General features: G+C 47.5%; 4 protein-coding genes across 6 annotated transcripts in view; 3 read left to right on the forward strand and 1 right to left on the reverse strand.

Annotated features, from left to right (window-relative positions):
* Window positions 1-1968: 1968 nt before the first annotated feature.
* On the reverse strand, window positions 1969-7669 carry rtca (RNA 3'-terminal phosphate cyclase). Its single transcript, XM_048253496.1, has 11 exons — window positions 7196-7669; window positions 6970-7070; window positions 5877-6020; window positions 5317-5440; window positions 5127-5185; window positions 4591-4732; window positions 3942-4063; window positions 3206-3264; window positions 2649-2743; window positions 2386-2490; window positions 1969-2202 (listed from the first exon to the last, which is right to left on the reverse strand). Exons 1-11 carry the CDS (start codon window positions 7238-7240, stop codon window positions 2104-2106), a joined length of 1095 nt encoding a protein of 364 aa, XP_048109453.1. The 5' UTR covers window positions 7241-7669; the 3' UTR covers window positions 1969-2103.
* Window positions 7670-8508: 839 nt separating this feature from the next.
* dbt (dihydrolipoamide branched chain transacylase E2) lies at window positions 8509-20099 on the forward strand. Its single transcript, XM_048253497.1, has 11 exons — window positions 8509-8585; window positions 9309-9429; window positions 9523-9598; window positions 10816-10997; window positions 11230-11357; window positions 16392-16641; window positions 16812-16978; window positions 17311-17388; window positions 17626-17817; window positions 18100-18171; window positions 18655-20099. Exons 1-11 carry the CDS (start codon window positions 8535-8537, stop codon window positions 18820-18822), a joined length of 1485 nt encoding a protein of 494 aa, XP_048109454.1. The 5' UTR covers window positions 8509-8534; the 3' UTR covers window positions 18823-20099.
* Window positions 20100-20238: 139 nt separating this feature from the next.
* Window positions 20239-21592, forward strand: LOC125300965 (dynein light chain Tctex-type 5-A). The gene has a single exon (XM_048253174.1). It carries the CDS (start codon window positions 20457-20459, stop codon window positions 21123-21125), a length of 669 nt encoding a protein of 222 aa, XP_048109131.1. The 5' UTR covers window positions 20239-20456; the 3' UTR covers window positions 21126-21592.
* A 393-nt stretch (window positions 21593-21985) lies between these two features.
* The window catches only part of lrrc39 (leucine rich repeat containing 39), a 9556-nt gene continuing 9115 nt past the window's right edge, over window positions 21986-22426 (forward strand). For 2 of the 3 annotated variants that reach the window (XR_007194511.1, XR_007194512.1), the window contains exon 1: window positions 21987-22228. The gene's annotated coding sequence lies outside the window, so the exon portion shown is untranslated. Of the gene's footprint in view, window positions 22229-22426 lie in introns of all 3 variants that reach the window. The other variant, XM_048251658.1, reaches the window with a different exon arrangement.

Raw genomic sequence — 22426 nt, forward strand, 5'->3', positions numbered from 1 at the left:
ATTGTCCCTGCATCTGCTTACAGCACACTGAAGGGGTAGGGGGGAAGGGATAACCCCAACTCAAGACACACACACACTTGTCCTGTGCTAGCTGGAAAATGGAAAACCCCCAAGCCATCAATGGAGTTGCTCTTGACTTTCACAGGAAGATACGATCTCGGCCACAAAGGACTAGGCCATTCAATGCATCCTGGATCTCTAGGATCCACCCTCTTCTCACACACACACCCCTCCGCCGTGAGATTGTTGGCCATGTACGTGAGGTGCGATTAAAGGCATGTTAATCTGTCTGAGCTGTCACTGAAGGTGCAGAGGGAGGATGAGCTTTGGATCTTTCTAGAACTTCCGGGCTCAATGCAGGTAGCCTAGGAAAACCCAGACAAACTTCTGCAGGTCGGTTTGGCAAGGATCCCATTGATGTCTGTTTCCGAATCACCAAAAAAGTCTATTTTCTTTGGAATTGAGTAAACAACTGCATTTAAAACAAGACAATTAGGTAAGAGTTTAATGCACCAGTTTAAGTAATTTCACTGCTGGTTAAAGTCGTAAAAACTGGAAGATTAGAAAAGGGCGTCCTTTCCAGATGGACCTGCAGAGCAAATTCAAAATTTATTGACGAGCTCGTCTGGGATCACCCAGGCTACGCCGCTGGGCCTCTGTACTGCTTTCCTTGGAACAGCACCTTTGGAGAGCTCTCGGCCTCCCACTCCTGCACACACACACACATATACACACCTGTAGTACTCAGACCAAACTCCCAACACACACGGCACTCAGATGGCAAACTCAACGTCAGTGAGGACAAACTCACATATGAGCCCTGTGAACAGCTAGACCTGGGGAGAGGTGTGTGTGTGTGTGTGTGTGTGTACATCTTCACAAAGACTCGACAGGTTGGAGGCCAAACCAGTAATTCGCCATCTTTATTTCACACTTTTTTTTTTCTCCCCAAAAACAAAATATCTCAAAATCAAAACATACTGATCATGACCACCTAAAGAGCAAAAGCAAAAAAACAAAAACAAAAAACAGACATTTTCATTCACTCCCGCGGTCACAAACCAACGTGTATAAATAATGCCATGTAAACAGTCAACCATGCCACAGGCCACCTGTGGAATAAACACTGGTGCCCCCACCCCTCCTCCTCCTCCTCTTTTTTTTGTTGAGGAACACACACTCCTTGAACCCCCCAGGCAGGGTGTGTCCTCAAGAGCACTCAGAATGAAAAAAAAAAAAAAAAAAAAAGAACTTGAATAATTTAGGAGACTTCCGGAGCAGCTTTGTGGTCCCCACAAGGAGTATGAATGATCTGTGCAGACGCAGTGCACTTCTCCAGTTTAGTATGGATGATCTGTGCAGACGCAGTGCACTTCTCCAGTTTAGTATGAATGATCTGTGCAGACGCAGTGCACTTCTCCAGTTTAGTATGGATGATCTGTGCAGACGCAGTGCACTTCTCCAGTTTAGTATGGATGATCTGTGTACAGTGCACTTCTCCAGTTTAGTATGGATGATCTGTGCAGACGCAGTGCACTTCTCCAGTTTAGTATGGATGATCTGTGCAGACGCAGATGTAGTGCACTACTCTGGCTATGTATGCTGTTTGACCCTGTTGGCTGCCCTTCGTTAACAGCACTAGCTGGGGTAGTGAACTCTGGAGGGGGGAAACCGAGTGGTCCGGGAGAAGATCTGTGTGTGTGTGTGTGTGTGTGTGTGTGTGTGTGAGTGAGTGTCAGTGAGTGAGTGAAGCTGATTGGCTATGGGTGAGGGGAGCAGAGAGAAGTCTCTTCCTGATTGGTAGCTGGGCAGGTGAGGTGAGAGGGTAGTGAGAGGTTGTGACAGCAGTCAGAGGAATGGACATTACAATGTACAGTGTAAGGATAAACCCTGAGACACAAATGGGCGGTGCTTACTGGAGGGGGCGGGCTCAAACTAGAAATTCATTATCACTCCTTCAACTGGGTGGTGGGGGTCAGCCTGCCCTATACCCCGACCAAAGGATAACAGTAGTGTGTGTCATATATGTGTGTGTGTGTGTGTGTACACGTGTGTGTATGTGTACGTGTGTGTGTGTGTTCGTGTGTGTGTGTGTGTGTGTATTCAAAGATTGGGATTCTCCACGCCTGCTCCCTGGCACTCGATGATATAGGTGTCGTTGTTGGCGTTCTCATCCTCTGCCTTGCGGACCGCAAACGTGGCCTAATGACAGAAAGAGCAGAACAGAGAACAGACATTAGAACAGCTGGAGGAACAGAGGAGAGAACAGTGTCGGAGAACACTGGTGTTAGAACACCTTCTAACAGCTGAGCTGAGGAGTGAAGGCAGCCTTTAACCAGGAGGAAAACAGGTTGGTAACGGTTGTCATGGCGGCGGCTGCCTCACCTTGGTGAGCTGCTCGGCGACGTGGATGGCGGTCTGTGTGTGAAGGGTGATGGGCCCGGTGCGAATGCGAGACGTCCCCTTAGCCAGGGCCATGTAGATGATGAGCTGGGGGCAGAAATGTTGCTGAATTTTTGGAGAAGCTGAATTTCTTTTTGTTGTATTGAAAGCTTAAACCAACACGTCATTACCAAAGCATAGAGCCAATGACCCCCAAAGGGCGCACACACATACACAAACACACATACACAAACAAACACACTCACCTGATCCTGTAGGAACTCGTCAACACAGCCGTTGTGTCTGACATTTCTGAGAAGCATCTCAGCAGCTTCAATGCCCACCTTATCTGCATACACACCTAAACCACACACACAGGTTTAGTTTTGGGACACAAACGCAAGTTTACTGTTTACATTCATGCTTATCATTTTTTACTAGACTAATTTATCACACACACACACACACACACACACGTATTACTTATTACCAGGAATGTTCTCTGTTCTTTCTCTTTCTCTGTTTGTATGATGCGAGTATGAGAGAGACAGACAGGGTAAGCATGTGTGTGTGTGTGTGTGTGTGTGTGTGTGTGTGTGTGTGTGTGTGTGTTGGTCCTGATGTGCATCCCTGACCCTAATCAGTCTTCTCAGTGAGAATGAGGGAACAGTTCTCTCGGACACACTGACCCCTAGTGGACAACTCTGCAAACAGCACTCTTCACCCCCCTCAACTGCACTACCATCTGTCCAACAAAAACTCCCAAAGCTGGAGACACACAGGAGAGGGCGCGCGCACACACACACACACACACACTGCTCACCTTTCTTCCCTAGAGCCGAGCCAGCAAATATGCAGCCGGTGGAGGATTCAGCGATGATGCTGTCAGACAGAAAAAGACAATGAGTCACACACATAACACACACTCTCAATCTCTCCCTCTCACACACACACACATGCTGGGCTTTAACACACTTTCATCATCAATGTGAGATGTCATCATTTCAGTCATGCCCTACGTATATTTGCACCAATGACCAGAGCCAAGCTATGTATATCACATTCTCACAAATGAACAACAACTGACTCAGAGACAGACACACACACACACACACACACACACAGAACAGCATAGACTCGTTATTAGTCTGTGAGGAGCCAGTGTACACATTACCTTGGTGTGTGGATGGGTGTGTGTGTGTGTGTGGGGGTGTGTGTGTGTGTGTGTGTGTGTGCATGTGTGCATGTGTGTGTGTGTGGGTGTGTGTGCATGTGTGTGCGTGGGTGTGTGTGTGCATGTGTGTGTGTGTGTGTGTGTGCATGTGTGTGCATGTGTGTGTGTGTGTGTGTGCGTGTGTGTGCGTGTGTGTGCGCGTGTGTGCGTGTGTGCGTGTGTGCGCATGTGTGCGTGTGTGCGCATGTGTGCGTGTGTGTGCATGTGTGCGTGTGTGCGTGTGTGTGCGTGTGTGTGCATGTGTGCGTGTGTGTGCATGTGTGTGCGTGTGTGCGTGTGTGCGCATGTGTGCGTGTGTGTGTGTGTTTGTGCGTGGTGGGCTCACATGATGCCGTTGCCGTTGCCGCAGGCCTTCTCCTTCTCCTGCAGGGACTGGATGTTGATGTACAGGTCCTTGATCTCCTTCCTGATGGTGCGCACCGCCGCCGTAGACATGTCCTTAGCCAACTAGACCAACAGGACGACTGGGTCAGTCAGCACAGCACAGGGGCACGCGCACACACACACGTCTACACACACACACACACACGCACAGCTAGAGGACCAACAGGAGGACTGGGTCAGTCAGCACAGGGGCGCACACGCACACACACACACACACGCACAGCTAGAGGACCAACAGGAGGACTGGGTCAGTCAGCACAGGGGCACACACACACACACGCACACACAGTACAGACATGTCCACGCACACACGCACACACACAGCTAGAGGACCAACAGGAGGACTGGGTCAGTCAGCACAGGGGCACACGCGCACACACACACACACACAGCTAGGAATCCAACAGGAGGACTGGGTCAGTCAGCACAGGGGTGCGTGCGCACACACACACACACACTGTAGCGACTGGATCAGTCACCACAACAGGAAATGTGTGTTGTATGGTGCGCTGTGTGTGAGTGTGTGTGTAGAGAGGGGGTTATGGAGAGAGGGCGTGAATGTTACATTGTGTGTGTGTGTGCGCGTTCACCTTGGAGGGCAGGACTCCGGCTGTGAAGGCTCGTCCGTAGATTTTGGTGATGTGTCCGCGCTCCATCATGTTGATGGGGATAAGCTCTTTGACCGGGTTCACCTTCAACACCACCTCTCCCCCACCCTTAGGATAGTAACCCCTAACACACACACAATCATGATCAAGTTACCACACACATGGATTAAAACTTTCCACAAATACTCTGAAAACCATCACACGTGATCAAGCCACAAATATCAACATCACATCACACACCAACACCACAACAAAACATTCGACTAAATACATACACACACACACACACGCACACAAACAGGATAAGGCTCATAAAAGGGAGTGGAGGACAGCAATAAAGACACAAGGTCAAATACAGCGCGCACACACACACACAGGCCAAGGCAAACACTCAATGGCAACACACCACCAAAGAGACATTTAGCTTTAAACGCTGTTTGTCCACAGCCGCTAACGACAATATACACACGGGTACCCCAGGAGTAATGCAGAACACGGCAGAACACTTAGAACCTCACCTCATCCGCAGGTCACAGTCCATGTTGACACCAAACCTCTCCACGATGGGCTTAAACACCTGCAAGGCAGAGGACAACAGACATTAATGTGTGAGAGAGTGTGTGTGTGTGTGTGTGTGTGTGTGTGAGAGTGTGTGTAGCTCCAGGTGTATGTGTTCCCTGAGGGCCTGAGGGGTGGAGCTGTTCATACCCTGAGGGTGTAGTCGATCTGGGGCGCCATCTCGGCGTTGGTGCCGCCCTTCAGGCAGAGCTCAGAGGGACCCTGGGCAAAGAGGGCACACGGCATCGACACCTGCATCAGCAGTGTCACACTCCTGTAGGGAACGAGGAGAAACACACACACACACACACACACACACACACACACACTCAGTCTAGCCACCATCTGCAGCACACCTCCCTACGACAACCCACACCTGACTAAACCCATCTGAAAAATTAATTATTCTAGCGCATATTATATATATATTTTTAGCTTATATATTTCTAACATGGTCTACACTCAATCTGACAACAGACATTCAGAACATGACAAGCTGATCACTGTTAAATCATGTCTCGCTTTTCTCATCACATCACATCAGTGATCACAGCAGCGCTAACGTAACAGCGTGTCTGCCCCAATTGTCAGCCGGTGTAATCGATACCGCTGATTACGAGTAGTGACTCCCCAGGGATGCCAGCAGTCGCTTTTAAAGCTCCAACCGTGCGTGCGTGCTTGTGTGAGTGCGCACCTGTGTGCCAACTTACCCCGCGGTCTGGGTGTCTGCGATGTGGCTGCCCCCCTTGATTGTGCCGGGAGAGAGACTGACTTCTGTGGATCCGATCACAGCGCCCTCCAAACTGCCAGTGCACATGTCCCTGACTAGCTCCAGACCCATCAGGTGCTGAGGCCTGGGGACGATGAGGAGGGGAGAGGAGAGGGGAGGTGTGGGGAGAGGAGAAGAGGAGTGGAGTGGGGAGGAGGAGAAGAGAAGATAAGAGTGGGGAGGAGGAGAGAAGATAAGAGGAGTGGGGAGAGGAGAAGAGGAGTGAGGAGGAGGAGGAGAGAAGATAAGAGGAGTGGGGAGAGGAGAAGAGGAGTGAGGAGGAGGAGGAGAGAAGATAAGAGGAGTGGGGAGAGGAGAGAAGAGATGGCAGGAGGGGAAAGTAGGAGAGGGGAGGGGAAGAGGGAGAGGAGGAGAGGGAGGGAGAGGAGGAGAGGGAGGGAGAGGACAGCAATGAAGACAAAACGTTCGAGTTTACATCAAGTGCAGACTATTTAACATTTCAGCACCACACAGCCCTTATCAGATACCCTTCAGCAATACAGCACTCGAGTTTAGATGTATGACTTAGCATTTAAGCACATAACTTTGATCATTAGCATTTTTAGATATACAACAAAGCCTTTGTTTATGATCATCCATCATAGTTACACACATACAAGGTATGTAATTTCTGTTCTTAAAACAAATAATCAGCATAAACACTTCAAGTGGAAAATGTCGTGCCATGTGCTTACAAGTAACAAAGGAGGCCGTTAAAAATGGATGAGTAACGGCTTTTTTAATGGAGAAATTAAAACACACGGTGCCTAACGGCACACCGACTCATACACGGACTCGGTTAATGCAGCCCGGGATATTTTGGAATGGATGGATGTAACGTTAGCGCTTCAACAGCGCTCCGTCCAACTTTGCTTTGTTTTGCGATTCACATGAAGTTGTCTCTACGGAGGGGGTGGAGCGGGGAGCGAGCCCCGCAGGTCGCCAGCCTGCCGCTTACAACTTAGCAAAATATGAATCAGCAGAAAGAGGAACATAATTACAAATCCTTAAACACACACACACTTTTTATTTACCTTAAACCTGGCGTGCTTCTGCCAGCTCGAATTTTGTTTATTTTGATTGACGTGCCGTGAATGCAGCTAAGAGCAGCAGACAATCTCAAAATTTGGCCTCCCTGAAAGAGATCAACACCGGTCAACGGAGCAATGTTAAATAAAAGAGAAAGTTGTACACGACATTATTCAAAATGTACAAATATACATGTAGAAGTTAGTTGTTGTGTAAAAAGAGCCTACTCACCCCCTCCATCACACTTCCGTCCATTTCGAACGTTGTTGCGGCCATTTTTGAGAGAGAAAGAAAATTACAAAAACTTGTCCACAATTTTACTCTGAGAACTGTACTGATGCGCTGAATCTCTGCGAGGAGAGAAGATGCTGTAGCTGGACAGCTACGCTTGTGGGGAAGCCTGACCTCCAAACGGCAAAAACGATGTAGCCGGCAGCTGAGCACAAACAATGCTGAGAGACAATCGCGAACTTCCCAACAGAGTCAATGCGCACTCTGCACAATCTTCTCCTGCGCAGTAGCTAGTCAAACAACCCGGGACAAAATCGTCTAATGTATTCGCTGGACAGTTTTGTAGACAGTAGGTGATAAATAAATGTCTAAATCGGGCAGGATGACTCAGTTTCTGAGGTAAGCGCGTTGCTCCAGGAGACTTGCCACACTGCAACACCAGAAAGCTTGACGCATGCGCAGATGTAGGCCAACATGACGCCGCCGGCTGGCAGCGCATTGTTTGAGAAAGTTTCAGCATCTGTGGTTTCAGGGCCAAGATGAGTCGCTCATCTCATCTGCAGCAGTCAGATAGCGCTGACTCTGATCTCGGCATCAAAACACTGTTTCTCAGAAAAAGAAAGATCCCCAAGAGTTTTTTTTTTTTTTTTTATCAAACATGTGATTAGGGCCTAAACATTCTCGAGTACTGCCCTCTCTTATCCTGTGAGGACAGCGCAAGTAGCCTAGGCTACAGTGGATCTAAAACTGGAAATCATTGAGCAACTACAGCAGAACTGACGTCCTTTAACAGTGATAGTAAGCTACTACATATGCCCAATCAATCAGATAGGCTCAACTTTCAGGTTTGTAGGAAGAGCTGCCATATAAGCCCTAACATGCCTGCTAAATGGGGAAAACAGCTAGACGAGTTTAAGATATGTAGCACATGCTTTTGATGGTTTAGCTGGTCATACATATATTGATACTATCATAATGGTCATACCAGCTAAATAAGCAAATTCCATCTAAAAAAATTAAAGACGAATTGCTATGCTGTTTTTCAGCAGGGTGAACCAACTTTGGAGAACATGGTGAAAAGATGTCAGATAAGTTAGCACGGATAACACCCCACTACCTAACGGGATTGCATCAACAAGTGAGAGAGGATCTGCTGTCTCATGTCTGATATGGTGTTCCAGTTTGATGTCTCATTTGATGTTCCTATGAATAAACGTAGCCCCCTAGAGGGCATGTTGAAACTCGCTGAATCTGCCCTGAGATAGTCGCTTTATGATAGGCTTTTCATGAGGGGCGTGAATGTGTTGTCATTTCCGGATGATGAGAAGCTAGGGTAAAGATGGCTGCGGTTATCACACTGAGAGGTTCATTCACTCTTGTGAGGCGTTTGGTAGGTTTCCACGACTTATGCATTCACAGATATTACTGTTGCCGCTTCCAGATGCATGTTCTCTGACCGCTATGTTTCAAAACCGGTGATACAATGATACGATGAGTAAGTGACTTGTAGCGTTAGTTCAGTGGTGTGAGTAGCGAGCCATCGGCGTTAACTTTAGCTGGCTAGCGACATCGCCACTGTGTTTGCAAGCTTTCCCCTACCTTAAATGTTTGAACAAAAGTTGTTACGTGAGACGTGTTTACTTGTTTGAGTTTGAGTGTTTGCAGGACCCGTTTGTATTTGTACTAGATCAGGTGGTTGGTGTCATCTATGCTACTCTTAACTCCTAGGACACCTCATTGCACTTTGTTGATATTGTCGTGTCATCTACGTTTTTGTTACAGTAACTTAACTTGTCTGCTACCAGCAGTAACAACGTGACAATGCATTTGTGCAGACGGTAATAACTAAGAAGGCATGTGAGAAAATATTCATAATATGCCTTTCATTTCGAACTGTCATTGAGAAACATCGTGGATGGGTACACTTCCAGCGTGCTTCGTGTTAATTGACATTGGTCATCCTGCCGAGATGCACATTGTGACTGGTGACCACGGGTACAGTTTGGTTAACAATATGCGTATGGTCGCACAAAACAATCAAGCTGTTTTGGTGTCATGTGCGAAGTGGAAATTGCACTATAACATGTTAGTATTGTTTGTATGCCCTTGGTAGGCGTCTGCGCACCAGTTCAAACGGTACTGCTCACGGATTCGGCCGACCCGTCTCGAGCGACCGCCGCATGCCTACTCCATCACAATCCCGACGCAGCACCGATACTTTCGATCCAGTTGTGGTATGTGTCCATTTGGTGTCATGTGTACATCGCATGATTGTTTTGAACAGGAAATTACAATGTTACAGTACCTACTTTGTTCTTTAATTTCAGCGGCGGCTGGACCGGTCTTGCAGTTTAAACTGTCAGACATCGGGGAGGGCATTCGGGAAGTAACCGTAAAGGAATGGTAGGTATTGTTTTATTTTGAGAGTTTCCTTGAAAGTCAAAGTGTGCCTTCACTAAGCACCCACTGGGGGCGCCATAGTTCTTCAACTGAATTTCTGCAATAAAATGGACACACAACATGACAATATCTAAAATTAATTAAAAAAGAATGTGAAGGTCACCTGGTCTTTTTCTCCAAAGCACAAAGGAAATGATTAACTCATTGAATGCCAAGCTGTTTTCGGGAGCTTTGTCCTAGAATGCCAGCAATCTAGACCATTGTTGATGATTTTTGTACAGCCACAGCATGTGTTATAGCTATGAACACATACAATAGCTCAATTAAAAGGTGAGACTTTAAGCTCTCGGTGGGTGCAAACCGTGTATTTCTACACGCCTCTGTTCCTGAGAAATCCCAAGCTAAACAGTGGCTAGTTTTCATCAAAATCGCTGTTTTTTTCTAGAAATGGAGATATAACGTCTTTCATGAAATATGAAGTGTTGCCTGTTACTTACTTGTGTGAACTTTAAGGGAAGTGATCAGCGAGACTGCCACCTAGTGATAGACCCACGAAAATGGCCTGGGTTTGACTTGACGTGCATGCGTCACTGATTCGACCCAAAGCGGCAACCAACCGAGTTATGATAAAATGTCCAGATTGTGCGTTTTCACGAGTTTCATGATCGTCATATATTTAATTTCCATTCATCACAGAGTTCCCAAAATCACATATAAGGTGTGTTAGAGTGTCTAGTTTCGTAATAATAAAAAAAAAAGCTAAAAACGTAATATTACGTTTTTGGCACTCAACGCATGTGGCACTCAATGAGTTAAAGGAAAACATGACCAACTTGCATGAGTCTCACTAAGACAAGTAAGACCCTTTATAAGTATATACTCTTTTGATCCCGTGAGGGAAATTAATAGGGATTAGTAGGGATGGAAAGGCATAGAATAGTAACACCTCGCTTCTCAGAAAGCTGCCTGTTTTGTTTTCATTGATCCACACTAGGGTGCACACGTATACAGTTTGGAGACATTTTCCATATTTTGAATTATTTGGATTTCATTTGGATTGGAGAAGAAAATGTGGCTCATTAGACCATGTTCCATGTTTCCATAGCTCTCAGGTCATTGCCTGTATTGACCCCTTGGCTGCTTAGAGTTGCTAAAGTGAATGTATGGTTTCCTTGCCTGTTTTAAAAATGGCTGTTTTTGTGTCTTGCCTCCTTGTGTAGGTATGTGAAGGAGGGAGACAAGGTGTCTCAGTTCGACAGCATATGTGAGGTCCAGAGTGACAAAGCTTCAGTCACAATCACCAGTCGATACGATGGTATCATACGCAAGATCTACTACGACATCGATGCCACAGCGCTCGTGGGAATGCCGCTGGTTGACATAGAAACCGAGGGTGGACCAGGTAAGAGTGTCGTTTGACTCTCTGGTGGAGAAGGGATGGAGCACTGTTAATGTTGACACATTCTGATTATATAATTGACTACTAATAACGATATTAGTTTTTAGCTCAGGTGTTGTAAATTGTAAATGCTCTTCATTCTCCCATCATGGCTACCGTCATTTGTAACAGCTTCTTCTACACACACTTGTTCTACACACACTTCTTCTACACACACTTCTGTGTGTTTCTGCAGATGTAGCTCACGAGGAGGACGTTTTAGAGACTCCTGCCATGTCGCACGAGGAACACACACACCAGGAAATCAGAGGCCACAAGACGCACGCCACACCTGCAGTGAGACGCCTGGCCATGGAGAACAATGTGGGTGGACATCTCGCGCTTTTATCTTAACACAGAATGAGGAAGTCCTACCGCATTTCCTAAACTTGACGATGAGACTGAAGCCCTTTCCAAAACTAGTGACTTTACCCTCCCCCTAGCCATTTAGACTTCGTTTGCACGTTCACAAGGAGGGTCCGCCATATTAAGGGCCATCCGAGACCAGTTACTGGATATTTCCGGTATTTAAAAAATTCCGGTGAGTTGCACAGTTTTGAAAACGAACGTTAAGGGTTGTTTTAAGGACATGTTTGTGCATGCCCGTAGGCAGCCACTCAGAAGTAGTCAAAGGCGATTCAAAACGAGTCAGAAAAGTCGAGACAGGACCCATCATCAACATTTCGGTGTCCACCACTCTAGTTCATCCAAAACAAACCAGAAAAGGGACTCAAAGTGCTAAATACCGGAATTATCCTTTAAGTGGTAGTGTGTTATAAAACCTCTAATGCCGAGTGAACACCGATGGTCACTTGTCGAGGGTGGGTGTCAATTAATGCTTCATGTCATGGAAGACTTTTAAAAATGTTAGTTCCGTGTGAGAAGGCCATGCCTGTAAACAAATCCATGGTTCCCCTAGGGAGTGTGAAGTCGTCCCAAAGCTGAGTGTGGTATTATAACCCAACACGCTAATCAAGGGAACTTCATTTAGCTGAGAGGGTGCTTCCCACCTGTGTGTGTGTGTGTTTGTGTGTGTGTGTATGTGCGCGTTTGGGGTTTCTCCTTCACTCACTCTGTTTGGCCAGTTTAAGATGAGATTTGGTGTCTGCTGTGGGGGAGGGGGCGGTTCGGGCTGAATCAACATCCATCAGCGCACTTCCACGATGACCCACTATCTGTCTCGGGCAGCTGCTACCAATGCCTTTTACAGTGTTTTGTGTTAGCTGGACCTCTGCCACCACGCACACACACACAGCTTTAGAAAACAACAGGCAGAGAGAGCGAGAGAGAGAGAGTGTATGTGTGTGTGTGGTGACATCTGGTTGAGCCTGAAGGTCTGCAGTAGACAACCTTCTGATGGATGGTGCTGTTTGGCACAGCTTGCTTGGTAGAGTGATCTCTCCACACACACACACACACACAGACTCAAACACAGTAAAGATCACCCCATCTCTCTCTCTCTGACTCTCTCACACACACACTAAGATCTCCCCATCTCACACAAGGCATGGCAGTTACAGCCACATTGTCCACCAATGAAGGCCTGTTGTCATGGCTACTGGTGGGGGAAGGGGAACAGCTCTCCGAGTTGGATTAGGAACAGGCCAAGCGTGGTGTGTGTGTGTGTCTGTGTCTGTGTGTGTTCATGTTCAGGAACTGCTGGATTTGGTGAGTGCATCCATATCCTATCACCTTATCCTATATGGATCCGGATCTCTGTCCAGGGAAATTGTAGCCCAGATTACCAGACTTAATCAAACAGTTGTCTAGGTAGTTGTCAATCAAACAGTTGTCAATCCATAAGTCAAAGTCAAAGTCAAAGTCAGCTTTATTGTCAATTTCTTCACATGTTCCAGACATACAAAGAGATCGAAATTACGTTTCTCACTATCCCACGGTGAAGACAAGACATATTTTGCCAATTTAGGTCCACAGACAAACATAACATTCAAGTAAACAAAAAGTAAGTAAATAAATAGAGGGCACATATAATAATGAAAAAATAAGAGCAGCAAAATTTGGTTGAAATTGTGCATAGACAGTCAATAAAATACTAGTGCAAAGTCAGGCCAATAAAAGACTTGGGTAGTTCTGTTTGACCTAAGTAAGAAAGTGGCATAGTGGTGCAAGTTATGTAAGAGCAGCAGAAGTGTTGTGTTTTCAGGACAACACCAAGTTGTAAAGTGTACAAGTGTGCAAGTGGAGTAGTGCAGGCGGCCATTTTGGGTCCAATGTCCAGGATGTTATGTAGCTGAGGGTGGAGGGGGGAGAGGAGGGAGAGAGTTCAGCATCCTTACAGCTTGGTGTATGAAGCTGTTGGTGAGTCTGGTAGTGCGGGGAGCGCAGGCTTCTGTACCTCTTCCCAGAGGGCAGTAGATCAAACAGATTGTGAGCGGGGTGACTTGCATCACTCACAATTTTGGTCGCCTTCTTGGGTGAGGTGGGTGGTGTAAATGTCCTTCAGGGAGGGGAGTGAAGCACCAATAATCCTTCCAGCTGTGTTCACTATGCGCTGCAGGGGTTTCCTGTTGTATTCAGTGCAGCTTCCGCCCCACACAGCGATACAGCTGGAGAGGATGCTCTCAATGGTGCCTCGGTAGAATGTGGTCATGATGGCTGGTGGAGCACTTGCTGCGCCTGAGTTTCTGCAGGAAGTACAGGCGGCGCTCTCTTAAGCCAGTGATGCAGTGTTGGTGGTCCAGGAGAGGTCTTCACTGATGTGCACCCCGGAATTTGGTGCTGCTCGCTCTCTCCACCACAGCACCGTCGATGGTCAGTGGCAGGTGTTGGGTGTGACCTCTCCGGAAGTCAACAACAATCTCTTTGGTCTTGCTGACATTCAGCAGGAGGTTGTTGTCCCTGCACCACGTGGTCAGATGGTCGACCTCCAACCTGTATTGAGTCTCGTCGCCCTTAGTGATGAGACCCACCAGAGTTGTGTCGTCAGCAAATTTCACTATGTGATTGTTGCTGTAGGTTGCAGTGCAGTCATCGTCCAGCAGGGTGAAGAGCAGCGGACTGAGCACGCAGGCCTTGGGGGCCCCTGTGCTCAGTGTGATGCTGCTTGAGGTATTGTTGCCAACACGCACTACTTGGGGCCTCTGACAGAGGAAGTCCAGTAGCCAGTTGCAGAGGTAGGTACTGAGTCCCAGTTTGTCAAGTTTGCAGATGAGTTGTTGTGGTATTATGGTGTTGAATGCAGAACTGAAGTCTATAAACAGCAATCTCACATATGAGTCTCTTTTTTTTCCAGGTGGGTGAGGGCTGGGTGGAGGGCAGAGCAGATTGCATCCTCTGTAGACCGCTTAGCTCGGTATGCAAACTGGAAGGGGTCCAGGGTGGGGGAGAATGGCTTTGATATGTGACATGACAAGCCGCTCGAAGCACTTCATGATGATGGGTGTCAGTGCCACAGGGCGGTAGTCATTGAAGCAGGATGGAGCAGTTTTCTTGGCACAGGTATGATGGTGGCAGCTTTGAAACATGATGGGGCGATGGCTTGCTTCAGGGGAAGTGTTAAAGATGTCTGTGAAGACATCCTTAAGCTCCCTGGCGCAGTCCTTAAGCTCCCCTCTTGCAGTCCTTCAGCGCCGCGACCTGGGATGTTGTCTGGACCTGTTGCCTTCTGGTGTTGATGGCAGCAAGTGTCCTCTTCACGCTGTCGGCAGAGAGGCACAGGGGCTGCTCATGTAGAGGGTATGTGTCTTCTGTGGGCAGGTGCTGTTTTGTGCTTCAAAAGCAAAGAAGCGGTTCAGGTTGTTGAGCAGAGGGATGTTGCTCTCACAGCTCTGTGGCGCCGGGCTTGTAGTCCGTGAGGGCCTGAATGCCCTGCCATAGGCTTTGTCGCGTTCCTGCTGTCTTTGAAGTGGGTGGTTATCTTGTGAGTGTATTCCTTTTTTTGCTTCCTTGATGCCACGGGACAGGTTGGCTCTCGCTGTTTTCATGCCAGCTTCATCCCCAGCTCTGTAGGCTTTGTCTCTGGCCCTCAGCAGCATGAGGACATCCCCTGTCAGCCATGGCTTCCAGTTAGCCAGTGATGATGTCTTTTGTGTGGGTCACATCATCGATGCATTTGGTGATGTAAGAGGTTACAGTGTCTGTATACTCCTCTATGTCTGTCCGTTGTTGTAAGTGGCTGCCTGCTTAAACATTTCCCAGTCTGTTGTGTCAAAGTAGTCTTGAAGAGCATCGGAGGCTCCCTCAGGCCACACTTTTACCTGCTTACGAACCGGTTTGTTAAGCTTTTACCCTTTGTCTGTATGCGGGCATTAGCATAACAGTGATATGGTCTGAAAGTCCAATGTGGGGAGGGGGTGGCTTTGTATGCTCCTTTGTGTGTAGTGTAGACCAGGTCCAGGATGTTATAAGAAAGGAAATCTGGAGTGCTGTTTACTTAGCAAAGCAAATTATATATATATTTGGTTATTGTTTAAATATGGAGTTCTTCATGGAAATCTTCATGGGGTTCTGTTGGGCTTTTCTCTGTAACGGAGTGCATCACTGTTGATCTGAGCGGGCATGTGGGTTATTCTGTGTCTGTGTGCGTGCGTGCATCTGTCTGTCTGTGTGTGTGTCAAAGTCAAAGTCTGCTTTATTGTCAATTTCTTCACATGTCAAGACGTACAAAGAGATCGAAATTACGTTTCCCACTATCCCACGGTGGAGACAAGACATATTTTACCAATTAGGTCCACAGACAAACATAACATTCAAGTAAACATTCAAGTAAACAATATAAAAAGTAAAAATAAGAAGGCAATACAATGAAGAAAATAAGAGCAGCAAGATTTGGGTTGAAATTGTGCATACAGTAGACAGTCAATATAATAGTGCAAAAGTCAGGCCAATAAATGGCTGAGGTAGTTCTGTTTGACCTAAGTATGCAAGTGGCATAGTGGTGCAAGTTATGTAAGAGCAGCAGAAGTGTGTTCAGAAGTGTTTTCAGGACAACAGGACAACAACAGCAAGTTGCAAAGTGTGCAAGTGTACAAGTGGAGTAGTGCAAGGCAGCCATTGTGGGTCCAAAGTCCAGGATGTTATGTAGCTGAGGGTAGAGGGGGGAGAGAGTTCAGCATCCTAACAGCCTGGTGTATGAAGCTGTTGGTGAGTCTGGTGGTGCGGGAGCGCAGGCTTCTGTACCTCTTCCCAGAGGGCAGTTGATCAAACAATTTGTGAGTGTGTGTGTGTGTGCGTCTGTCTGTGTGTGTGTGTGTGTCGTCTGTCTGTGTGTGTGTGTGTGCATGTGTGTGTGCGTCTGTCTGTGTGCGTGTGTGTGTGTGTGTGCCTGTCTGTCTGTCTGTGTGTGTGTGTGTGAGAGAGAGAGTGTCTCTGTCGTGTGACGCTGTTCTCTGCCCCCAGATTAAGCTCAGTGAGGTGGTAGGCACGGGGAGGGACGGCCGCATCCTGAAGGAGGACATCCTCAACTACCTCGCCAAGCAGACGGGCGCCATCCTTCCCCCCTCGCCATTCCACGAGATCCAGCCACCGCCCCCTGGCGCCACCGCTGCTGCCCCCAAACCCAAAGAGAAGGCGCCCCCCCAGCCCGTGCCTCCCCCCGCCATGCCCAGACCCGTCTTCACCGGGAAGGACCGCACAGAACCACTCAAAGGTGAGACGCTGCCCAGTGCCCAAACAATCGGTCACTTCCTGTATTCTATTACTTCCTGGGTCACACACCTATGCCCTCTACACAAATGGCAGTTTGATAACGCTACTTAAGAGTTCCATGTGCCCCCATGTATCATCCGTGTGTGTGTGTGTGTGTGTGTGTGTTTTCAGGATTTCACAAGGCCATGGTGAAGACGATGACTGCTGCGCTAAAGATACCCCACTTCGGTTACTGTGACGAGGTCGACTTGACACAGCTAGTGCGACTGAGGGCGGAGCTTAAGGGAGTCGCTGAAGCCCGTGGCGTCAAACTCAGCTTCATGCCCTTCTTCATCAAGGTAGATCAGACTAATCAAACTTAGATTCCTGCCCTTCTTCATCAAGGTAGACCAGACTAATCAAACTTAGATTCCTGCCCTTCTTCATCAAGGTAGACCAGACTAATCAAACTTAGCTTCATGCCCTTCTTCATCAAGGTAGACCAGACTAATCAAACTTAGCTTCATGCCCTTCTTCATCAAGGTAGACCAGACTAATCAAACTTAGCTTCATGCCCTTCATCTTGCACCACCACCTTCAGACTTGGACCCAGTTTTAACACGTATGTGACACCCCTCACATACACACACTCTGAGCTGACTCTGAAGTAGTAATGTGTGTGTTTATGCAGGCAGCATCTCTGGGCCTCCTTCACTATCCCATCCTCAACGCGTCTCTGGACGAAGCCTGCCAGAATATCACATACAAGGTTAGCAGTACTGTGTGTGTGTGTGTGCGTGCAAGTGAGAGAAAGAAAGAATGTTTTACTACTTAAGGTGTGCCTGTATTTGGTGTGTGTAAGTGTGAATATTTTACTTCCTTTGGTGTGTGTATATATGTACTTGTACCTTAGTGTGTGTGTGTGTGTGTCTGTGTGTGTATCTATGCTAGCGTCAGAGCTGATTTTAATGTCAATGAGGTTAATGTGTTCCCTGTGCTGCTCCAGGCATCCCATAATGTGGGTGTAGCCATGGACACGCTTCAGGGGCTCCTGGTGCCCAACGTCAAGAACGTGCAGATGCTGAGTGTGTTTGAGATTGCCACCGAACTCAACCGCCTGCAGAACCTGGGAACCGCGGGACAGCTGGGTGCCGCTGACCTCACCGGCGGAACCTTCACGCTCTCCAACATCGGCTCCGTAAGTGGCGGACGGTCTTGGGAGGGTCATTTGGGGTCATCGGGGTCACTAGTGGACTACGTCTTGGGCGAAGTTCAGAGTACAGACATTTGGCTGTAGGGCAGCATGTTTCATTAAGTTCATTGTAAAGACTTTGGCTGTAGTACAGCATGTGTAGGTAAGTGTCAGAAGCTGTGTGCAGTTGGTTAGCTGTTTGGGCTTCAGTGTGCATCAGACACTAAGTGGCACATTCATGATCATGTTGGCCATGTTTTTTCTCTCCCTGTGTGTGTGTGTGGTTAGATCGGAGGCACCTATGCAAAACCAGTCATCCTGCCACCAGAGGTGGCTATTGGAGCTCTGGGGAAAGCTCAGGTGAGACTTTAAATTAACTGCCCTCTCCTCCCTCAGAAAATACACTCAGCCATTGGAAAACACATTCTGCCCTCAAAAACGCATTCCGTACAGACCATAACCTGCTGGTTAGCTCATTCTGTAGTACACGGGTCCTAACCTGCTGGTTAGCTCATTCTGTAGGACACGGGTCCTAACCTGCTGGTTAGCTCATTCTGTAGTACACAGGTCCTAACCTGCTGGTTAGCTCATTCTGTAGTACATGGGTCCTAACCTGCTGGTTAATTCATTCTGTAGTACACGGGTCCTAACCTGCTGGTTAGCTCATTCTGTAGTACACGGGTCCTAACCTGCTGGTTAGCTCATTCTGTAGTACACGGGTCCTAACCTGCTGGTTAATTCATTCTGTAGTACACGGGTCCTAACCTGCTGGTTAGCTCATTCTGTAGTACACGGGTCCTAAGTCGATGTCAAAGTAAAGTCCCGCTCTGTGCTGGTCACCAGGTGCTGCCCCGGTTTAACGCTAAGGACGAGGTGGTAAAGGCCCACATCATGAACGTCAGCTGGTCAGCGGACCACCGCATCATCGACGGGGCCACCATGTGCCGCTTCTCCAACCTGTGGAAGTCCTACCTGGAGAACCCGGCTGCCATGGTTCTGGACCTTAAATAAGGAACTCTCCACCCTCCCCCCACCCACCCAGCCTGCGTCAGCCGCACCCCACCTGTGACGTGTGTGAGAAATGTACCTGACTGAGGGCTGATGCATGGTTGCCCCCCCCTCTCAACCCACCTCATCCACCCACACCCCCTTAGCTGTACGGACGGCTGCACAGACAGAGACACTGGTCCTCTCCCAGCATGGGGGCATCTCCTCTCTAACGGTCTTTAGTAGGTCTTGGTGTGCTGCTCTGGTGGTGGAAGGTGCCTCTCCCCCTGCTGCCTTGCTGACATAGATGTGGTTGATTGGTTGCACCTCCGAGAGCATGTGGATATCCTGGATGTGAGGAGCTCTGTAACTAACACACACACCCCGACACACACACACACACTACACAGCTCATACATATCCACTGAGGCTCCTGTGTTCGTATAAGCTGTCTTCATCACACCTGAGCTGCTGTCTCCAGGTCAGATGTTTCCCTGGTGACACATGCCAGGTCTGGGCCTATGCTGTTACAGAGCCCTCTCCTCTCCTCATAAAGCAGCTCAACTGGAGAATCCAGGCCGGGTGCCCAGAATGTTCAGACTGTTTTCGAAGGTAAAAATGGTTCTTGCCTTGTTCCGCAAACCGCGAAGGTTATCTCAGTTGCCCTTTGGTAAGGATTTTGGTTTGGCAGAAGCCTGAAGTCAGTCAGCTTCACAGTAGTCCCCCCTCTTACCGGATGTTTTGCCAGTAGCAGTGGTTTCCCATGAAATAAGATGTCATGTAGAGCAGCTTTTAAAGGAACCACTCACTGTTAATGATTCCTTAGAATATATACCTTCATTAGTTCTGTTCCAGAACTCGAATCTGTGGTAACTGGCTGGCTTTCAAGAGTTCCGCTAATAATTCCTCATCAAAGTTGTTATAAGACAAACCTTTACAGGTTCTGATGGAGAAAAAAATACTTCCGGAAGTGCATCTTTTAGTTATTGGTTTCTGTGGTGCTAATTTTCTAGAATGAACTGATCTGCTTTTGTTTGCTGTCACGTGACGTCTGCATTTGTCTTTTAAACTATCATCATGTTAATGGGTAGGATGCCTAGCACCATTGTTTCGCTTGACCTTTTGGGAAACTGTACTGTAACTTACCAGTGTTTAGGAGGTTAACTGCTACTGGCAGAGACCGGTAAGATTTTTTTCGTTACTTTGCTGCAATGGTCACTGGTGTGTGTTATTTCCTTATTTGTGTGAATGAGTGTCGAGCGTGAAAAACCTTTTAATAAAGTTGATGTGTCTGTAATTTACTTTGTGTGTGTGTGTGGCTGTGACATCACTTTCAGGACAAGTGTCCAGTCTCTTGTTTATGTCTGGCATGAGTGTCAAACTTATACTTCAAACCAGACGTGTTTAATCATTAAGTAAAAGCAAGCAACACATGTTAATATAAAACTCAGGCCATTGGTTCCAAAGCACTGACGTATGTCTGGTTGTAAAAGCCCTCAGGAGAAGATTAATTCGACTGCCAAGACCCTCATTGACTCTGTGAAGACTCAACCACGGACGCACCTTGGACAGAGTGCGCAGACAGATTTTGATATTACCAAAACGTTTACTTTTGGTATGATAACGGCTTGACTTTATGGTAAACAGAGATCTTCAACATGCAGGAAGAGAAGCAAAGCGCGAGGCAACAACAGTCTCAAAACGATGCGCCACGGAAAGGTAAGGGTATTTTCGACGCTCCAAGGAACGGTAAGGGTATTTTAGATGCGGGACATCGAGCCCATGGGTGCTTGAAATTCAGCAAAAGCAAAGATGCCTTGCAGCGTCAAAGCAGCACTTCGACCGTGGTCCAAGAAACGCGCAGACGGAGCTGGTTAGCCAGAAAAGAGAGTGGAGTTCACGAGCGCTGCCCGGTCCCCAAAACGCTGTCTTCGGGGAACTTTCCCAACTGTGGCAACAACAATCTGGAAGCGTCGGGGCTCTTTCAAGCGTACCAGCCATTCCCCGAACAGCGATTCTCAACAGAGGATGCAAAGTTAGTCATGAAATCAATCGTGGAGGCAAGGCTCGCCGGTGCAGAATACAGCTCATCTTGCTCTGAGACCGCCAGAGATTTGGCAGACAGCGTGAGAGATGCGGCGAAAACCCAGCTGTGTGATCGGTACAAGCTCATCTGTTTCGTCGCCATCGGACAGGTGAAGGACTGCGAGGTGACTTGCTCCAGCAGGGGCATATGGAGTCCCACAGCGGACACATTTGTGGAGTATACTTTCAAGAACGACTCCCTGTTTGCGCTTTGCATTCTGTACGCAGTTTATCAAGAATAATTTGCTGTGTAATTCGTTGTAGGCTCTGCTCACACTAGCTACACGTTTCTGTTTTAGCCTACTCTGATGTAGCCTACTTGATCATCATCATTGACCTAGGACATGACTGACCTTTTTAATAACAGACTGTATGGTGCAGTGTATCTTATGGCTGGTAAATCTAATAGACTAGACTAATATTTACATCTAAAGAGCTGTTGTCTAGGCCTATCTGTGCTTTAACATTTCACGAATTGTTGGAAAGATCATCCAGAAACTTCACTGGTTAAAGACTGCATGCCTTTCAAGTTTAAAGTAAACTTCTTTTTTTATATTGTGGCCCTATTGAAGTGTTCAGATCAGTCACAGGTTTTAATGCTTTTAAATATTTTTGTAGGTTGATGGCGGTCTTTTAGGGTATGACTTAAATAGTAATTAAATCAATAACAAGTAATAGTACCTCGTGAAATGCTGAACAAAAAGAGGAATAAAATATGCTGCTGATGCTGAATATGTGTGATAATCACCTTTTTGAAGTCCCCTGTCTGTAATATACACTGTCACTAAAATGAGTTGACATCTGAGATTGAGATGTCAACTTTTATTTATTTTATACTTGAGTGATGTCTGCTGCATCTACACTGCTGTTGATGGGACGCAGAAATAGGCTTTGTTTCCAACAGGTCTCTACATCTCATTGCTGTGTTCTTAAAGTGTGGTGGTGTGGGTGGGGATGGGGGTGGCATGCGTCAAGGGACAGCTGCGTCCGTGCCAAACGTGCCTTGTGACCCTTCTATTCCCAGAGTCCTTCCCTGCTAAAATTAGCGCCCGCCACGTTACCCCCCCAGTTCACCAATCACGGTCACGCAGGTCCCCTTCAGTTGGACACACCAGACACACAGACACACACACTTCACAGGTCACCCTCACACACTGCCTGCAGGTCTGGGAACCTCACACACACACAGGGAGAGCATTTCTGCTGTGGAATTTTGTCGCTGTGAGAGAGTTCTGTGGTGGTGGAATAGTTCTGTGGCTGTGAGAGAGTTCTGTCGGAACTGACCTGCTGGGTTTGAGATGTGACCCGTCAGAGCCATGACTGACCGAGTGACATCATGACCGAGGTAGGCGACAGCATCGGTCTTGGCTTTCTCGTACATGCCTTGAGCTCTCTGCTGTGCAAACTGCCTCACAAGAAATCTGAGGGGAAACGTAGCATACGCACACATAGACATGCTTTTTATCTATTACCCCGAGTTCAGAAAAAGATTGGACAGATATATCAAGCTGTGGGCCTGCATATCCATAGTTCGTCTATTAAT

The sequence above is a fragment of the Alosa alosa genome, chromosome 9 (assembly GCF_017589495.1).
Source record: "Alosa alosa isolate M-15738 ecotype Scorff River chromosome 9, AALO_Geno_1.1, whole genome shotgun sequence".
NCBI classification, from domain to species: domain Eukaryota; kingdom Metazoa; phylum Chordata; class Actinopteri; order Clupeiformes; family Clupeidae; genus Alosa; species Alosa alosa.

What these genes read in the sequence shown, in the direction of transcription:
- rtca (XM_048253496.1), bottom strand. Translation starts at nt 7,240, where the DNA reads ATGGCCGCAACAACGTTCGAAATGGACGGAAGTGTGATGGAGGGG. An exon ending in ACGGAAGTGTGATGGAGGGG is followed by an intron (nt 7,071 to 7,195) that starts GTGAGTAGGCTC and finishes GATCTCTTTCAG; the next exon opens with GGAGGCCAAATTTTGAGATT. An exon ending in ACGAGTTCCTACAGGATCAG is followed by an intron (nt 2,491 to 2,648) that starts GTGAGTGTGTTT and finishes TTCTGCCCCCAG; the next exon opens with CTCATCATCTACATGGCCCT.
- dbt (XM_048253497.1), top strand. Translation starts at nt 8,535, where the DNA reads ATGGCTGCGGTTATCACACTGAGAGGTTCATTCACTCTTGTGAGGCGT. An exon ending in ATACTTTCGATCCAGTTGTG is followed by an intron (nt 9,430 to 9,522) that starts GTATGTGTCCAT and finishes CTTTAATTTCAG; the next exon opens with CGGCGGCTGGACCGGTCTTG. An exon ending in GAAGTAACCGTAAAGGAATG is followed by an intron (nt 9,599 to 10,815) that starts GTAGGTATTGTT and finishes CTCCTTGTGTAG; the next exon opens with GTATGTGAAGGAGGGAGACA.
- LOC125300965 (XM_048253174.1), top strand. Translation starts at nt 20,457, where the DNA reads ATGCAGGAAGAGAAGCAAAGCGCGAGGCAACAACAGTCTCAAAACGAT.